The sequence below is a fragment of the Urocitellus parryii genome, chromosome 6 (genome assembly GCF_045843805.1).
Source record: "Urocitellus parryii isolate mUroPar1 chromosome 6, mUroPar1.hap1, whole genome shotgun sequence".
NCBI classification, from domain to species: domain Eukaryota; kingdom Metazoa; phylum Chordata; class Mammalia; order Rodentia; family Sciuridae; genus Urocitellus; species Urocitellus parryii.
In genome coordinates, this window is record NC_135536.1 from 116,070,273 (window position 1) to 116,076,272 (window position 6,000).

A 6,000-nucleotide genomic window follows, 5' to 3' on the forward strand; every position below is an offset into this window, starting at 1 on the left:
ACCAACTTTTGTGCATAGTAATTATGTAACCTTTATTTTTCTTAATGGGTCAGCGATCTAGAGCAGCTCTTCAGAGGTACCTGTTCTACTGTAATCGCTATATGAACCACATGCAGAGTCTACGCTTTGAGCACAAACTATATGCTCAAGTGAAGCAGAAAATGGAGGAGATGCAACAGCACAATATGTCCTGGATTGAGGTGCAGTTCCTGAAGAAAGCAGTTGATGTCCTCTGCCAGTGTCGTGCCACACTCATGTACACTTATGTCTTCGCTTTCTACCTCAAAAAGAATAACCAGTCCATTATCTTTGAGGTAGGGATGGCTCCTGGATGTGGAAAAAGACCACCTTGTGTTGTAGGACTGATTCCTTGTTTTTTGTTTTTTTTTGGTTTTTTTTTGTGTGTGTGTGTGTGCTGGGGATTGAACCCAGGGCCTTGTACATGTGAGGCAAGCACTCTACCAACTGAGCTATATTTCCAGCCCATACTTGGTCTCTTTCATATATAAAATGTATAGAGTTTGGGGCTGGAGTTGTATCTCAGTGGTAGAGTTTTTCCCTTGCACATGTGAGGCACTGGGTTTGAGCACCAGCACCACATAAAAATAAATACATTTATTTATTTATCTACGACGAAATATATATATATATATCGAGAGAGACAGTGTATTTAAAACTGATGTTTGAGGGGCTGGAGTTGTGGCTCAGCGGTAGAGCACTCGCCCCTTACGTGCAAGACCCTGGGTTTGATCCTCAGTACCACATAAAAATAAATAAGTGAAATAAAGGTATTATGTCCAACTACAACTAAAAAATATTTTTTAAAAATTAAATTGATGCATGAAACATTGATGCCCATAAATGTATAGACAATAATACTGACTAGCAGATGGGAATTTAGATGAGAAACATGTATTGAACTGGCTATAGTTCTAAAGGATAATAAAATTTTAATTTTCCATACATTGTTTTTTGAAATAGGTATATCAGCTATATCTGATAAGGTATTGCTGCAGCAAAATGTGAGCAAAAATGGGTTTCTGTTTTTTTATTCAAGTTTCCTTTTTGAGTTTTTAATAAAGAACAGCTCTCAGATTTAGAGGATTCCAGAAGACTTTCAGTTCTTTCAAATTGTTATCAATATTCTTGAAGAGGCACTAGGATAAATCTTTAGCTTTTTTTTTTTAACATTTTAATAATTGTTCTGGAAAAGAGAGAATACATTATTATAGGTGAAAGTATCAGTGTTGAGAGTGATCTATAGTCAGCAAAGCAGCCAATATGGTTTATCTTTTTGCTTTAATTTGAAACCAACATTTATTGTGTATTATTTTTCTTGCAGAATAACCAAGCAGATCTAGAGAATGCCACAGAGGTGCTTTCGGGCTACCTCGAACGAGATATTTCCCAAGATTCTCTGCAGGATATAAAGCAAAAAGTACAAGATAAGTACAGGTAAGATTTTTAATAGCTGTTGTGCAAAAGTTTCTGGTAGTGTTGGTCTAGAGTACTTAATGGTGACATTTGACATGGTGAAATTGTGTTTAATATAACCAGTACCAACCTGCTGTCATATTTCCCACAGATTTCTTGTGTCTGTTGGGCAACAAGTTACATATAGTAATATTGGTGAAGCATAGAGGAGAAATTCAACCATTTATCATATGGCTGATAAATAAAAGTTCAGCTTTTAACTATTCAGTTTCTACCCCATAAGGAAAAAAGAGCTTAAAAAGGAAAAGTGTTCATTATGATGAAAGGGTGAGAATAGAATGGTGTTATCCTGGGAATCCTGGATCATGGCTCTTGACAAGTGAGCTATATAAACTTCCTTTTTAGAATTTTTAGATTTTTTTCTTTCTCTCTTAAGGAGAGATATACTCTGTCATGGGAATAGAAAATACTTCAAAGATATGCCATCTCTTAAGCTACAGATGTAAAATTTTTGACTTCTCAACACAAAGCTCTTTCCCCCCAATAGTTTTTTGTTAATGACAATATCTTTTTTTTAACAGTAATAGGAAACTGAGAGTTTGGAATATAATACAATTTAATCCTTACTAACAGTAGTTACCTCAACGTATTTAGAACTTTCATAATTAATAGATTTTATTGTTGTGAATAAATAACTCATGAAATTACTCCTTTCTGAAACAGTTACTTAACTGCAGGACTGTAGGATTAAGTTCATCAGAACTTGAAACACTTTATGACTGTAAAATTAGAGTCTGGAAATGGAACTTTAAAAAAAAATACTCAATAGCATTAAAAGCTGTTTGATGTGTTTATACATCTAGACCTTGAAAATATGCCACGTGATTGGTTAAACTGTAGGGGTGCTTAAAAATAAGTATATGCCTCTTTTTTATTATTGGAGGCTGACGACAAGTTTTTTTGTTTTTGTTTTTGTTTTCTCTTTGACTACAGATACTGTGAGAGTCGACGAAGGGTTTTGTTACAGCATGTGCATGAAGGCTATGAAAAAGATCTGTGGGAGTACATTGAGGACTGAGAATGGCCCTGCATAAAATGAACTCTGAAAACTTTACCATCTAGAGTGCTCATGCAATTAAAACAAAACAAAAACACAAACACAAACAAGGAGGCACTAAGCCTATTCTGACACCGCTGGTCTGTAGTACCAGAATTCTGTTTTGTTAACGGAAAGTTTAAGTAAATTATATTGTAATAAAAAAGGTAGATAAACCATTGTACAACAGTATTCTAGGCCGCCAACAAAAGTGTGACAGACACACTAAAAGCCCTCCAACTTTAACTTGTAACGTAGCTTCATTCTCAAAGCTGACTCCTTTTTTCTTTTTCTTTTTCCTAAGTGTAGTACAGTTAAAATTTCAAATAGCTCCTTGACACTGCTTTTCATGTCCAAACCAGCCATTTTGTTGTACTTTGGTAAAGTACCTCTTCCCCTTCCTCCCCTACACATACAAATATACCCACACACACAGACTGATTCTCTTTCTCTCATACCCCAAGGTCATGAGTGAATGATGATTAGCTCCTTGTAAAGAAAATTCTTGGGATGGGGAAGGGGGTAGGCAGCAAGAGGATTAAACAAACAAAAAACAACAACAAAAAAAAAACTTTGTATATGACTTTTGAAACAAGAGGACAACACAGTATTTTTCAAAATTGTATATAGCGCATATGCATGGATAAAGCAAGCGTGGCACGTGTTTGCATAATGTTTAATTACAAAAAAATATTTATTCTTTAAAAATCTTCAAGATTATGTCTATTTGCTGTGCATTTTCTTTTAGTTTGCTTTATCTTTCCAGGGTTGGGGTTGGGATAAAAGGTGTGTTTGTTTAGCACCTCTGGAAGACCTAACTAGAGCTCTTCAGTTTCCCTTTCTTGAGGTTACTTTGCCCTTTCTGGTTTTGTTATGTCTTTTGCTGGCCATAGGCCTCAGAATTCCCAGCTCTTGATCAGGAACAAGGCAGTTAAGTTCTGAGTAAGTTCTCTATGGCCTGTTAAAGACTGCAACAGGAAGTTTTATTGCCTCAGTTCATGAATGATCCTGTTCCCAACTTATTCCCCCTCCATGGCTTTATGCCTCTCCCCAGGCCTTCCTTGTGTGCCCCATGTCATGCACACAGCTATAGGCTTCTTAGGCTCCCCCTCACATCAAGAGGAAGCATTTCACAATTTTTTTTTCCTGTTTTTGTTTTCCTTTAATTGCTGCTTTGAGCCTTTCAAAATTTTAGTTATGGCTCGTCTTACCCCTTCTCTCCATTAGGGTGTCAAATAGAATGTTTTTGCTTTAAATATAAATAAATAGCCATTCACATAGTCTCAAATTGTGAATTTAAAATGGCGGATATTGAAATTGCTTGTGTGTGTTGCTGTGGGTTCAGTTTGAAGGCAAACACCCCTAGAACATGATATTTCCCATCCAGTGTATTTAACTAGAAATCACTGAGTTTGCTTCTTTTCTATTGTCAGCAGATAAGAGAATTAATAATGCATTTTAGCTGTGATGTCCATTTTTATGAAATTTCTACTAAGAGCTATGTTAAAAGTAAAGGATGGTGGTGGTTTTATTAATTATATACATGTTTAGGCCATTCTGGCTGTGGTATTTTTCAAAAGGTCAGCATCCCTAAATCTGTCAGTTTTATACAAGCGTGCAGAGTGAACTAGGCAACTAGATTAAGAGGTCTAAATATTAAGACCAGTTTTGGCTAAGGACCTCTTTGTCTTCCTTTAAATGTCTTGTGCCTAGGGAGTGTTTACCATTTGTGAGGCAGCTTTGTCTGCTCTTGCATTGTACATCTTATTACTCCATTGGGAAGTAGGATCACTTTCCTCTGGCCTTTTGCCTAAGTTAGGCTTTGCTGAATCAACCCTACTTTTCCTTTTAGAAAAGGTTGTTACATGAGATGTACTTGCAACTGTTCTTTTCCCATCAAAAATCAGTGAATGTTTGCTGAGTGTATTATGCTGCTTCTTAAACCACTTGTTGCTTTAGGATCAACTTTATCTGTACTCTTTTTCTTCCCCCTTCCTTGCCACCTCAGGTGCAAATCTGAACTCACAGTCTGCTTCTTCCCTCTTCTCTTCCTTCACCAGTCATCCATTTGACTTTATTTTACTTTAAATTACTGCATCAATTTTACAAGACATTTATCAAAACTAAAGAGATTTTTCCCCCTTTCTGGTAACTTTGAAAAGCAAACAGAGTTGCTATGTAGACACATGTGACTCCCTCAAAATGCTTTGTGTATGTGTGGTGTTTAAAGAAAAATCTTTGCAGTATCTAGGTTTGAGTGTCCTACACTCTCTTCACATGCTCCCTTTGCAACAAGTATACAAAAACAGTGTGTGCACTTAATAATATCAGTCCCCACCCATGGAGGAACAGTGCTTTCTAGAGATGCTTTTTAGTTCCAGTGTTGGCATACTACCTGAGGTTATTGCAGTTGTGGGTGCATTTCTTAATTCATATGGATCAAGGTGAACTGTCTTTTCTACTTCCAAGCTTTTAACAGCTATCTCTGTATTTGACAGACTTCCCAGAGTTAATTGCTTTCATTGTTAACTTCAGTGCCCCTAGCTGGGATAGGCAAGCCATATTGTATAACAGCTTCCCTATTTCACCTAAGTCTATCAGAGGGCTCTATTCACAGTAAGCACCAGGGTCTCCCTGTTTTCTTGAGGTCAGTTATATTGTCTTTTGAAAAGTGCATGCTTCATTTGAACAATTCATTGAATAGCAGATGGACTTAAATGATTTATAATAAAATTTTGATCCAAAGCTCAGGATACAAACAATAGTGGTAAAATGGAGTAGCATATAATATCATCAGACTAAATTTTGTGTAATTTTTCTGCGACCCAGATTGTATGTGTTTTATGTGTGTTTAAATAAATACATTAAATGCACATGTGTATACATACACACATATACAACAGATCCAAGACTGACTGACTTAATTTGAAATGGTTGCATCTGCAGTGTAATATGTACTTCAGCCTTGATTAGGAATTGAAATTTAGTACAAGAGAGGAAAGGACTTAATGTGACAAATTCTTTTAGCTATATATCCCGGTATAGAGCACTTGGGGGATGGGATGGGGTGGGTTGGTGAGACAATCAGATCGGTAAATTGATTAAATGCTCCTAACCCTGTAATTTTGTGCATAGAGCACCCTGTGCTGTGGAAATAACTGTTCTTAGATTTTCATTGTAACTGGACTGTTCAGGTTGCCCAGAGGGAAAGAACATTCCTAATTCTAATAAAATAAACTTTTATTTTGTTATTCCATTAGTTACTTATGTTTATTTTAGAGTTTAAAAAATGACCTATAGGTGGCTACCAGCCACTTGTATGTATTATTATGTACCTTATTCACTGTTCCTACTTAATATATCAGGATTTGGTTCAGTTTCTTTGCATTTAGGACTTGGTTAAATGAAGTTTCTAGAGTATTTTTTGAAAGCTTTCCAGTTTCTGTGTCTTGAACATTGAAGTTAGATTG

At 36.0% G+C, this 6,000-nt stretch overlaps 1 protein-coding gene across 1 annotated transcript in view; it reads left to right on the top strand.

Annotated features, from left to right (window-relative positions):
- The window catches only part of Arih1 (ariadne RBR E3 ubiquitin protein ligase 1), a 126,232-nt gene extending 121,044 nt beyond the window's left edge, over window positions 1-5,188 (top strand). The window contains exons 12-14 of the mRNA XM_026387653.2: window positions 54-314; window positions 1,343-1,455; window positions 2,428-5,188. Coding sequence (XP_026243438.2) covers window positions 54-314; window positions 1,343-1,455; window positions 2,428-2,512 — 459 coding nt within the window. The 3' untranslated portion in view covers window positions 2,513-5,188. The remainder of the gene's footprint in view (window positions 1-53; window positions 315-1,342; window positions 1,456-2,427) is intronic.
- The last annotated feature ends 812 nt before the right edge of the window (window positions 5,189-6,000 follow it).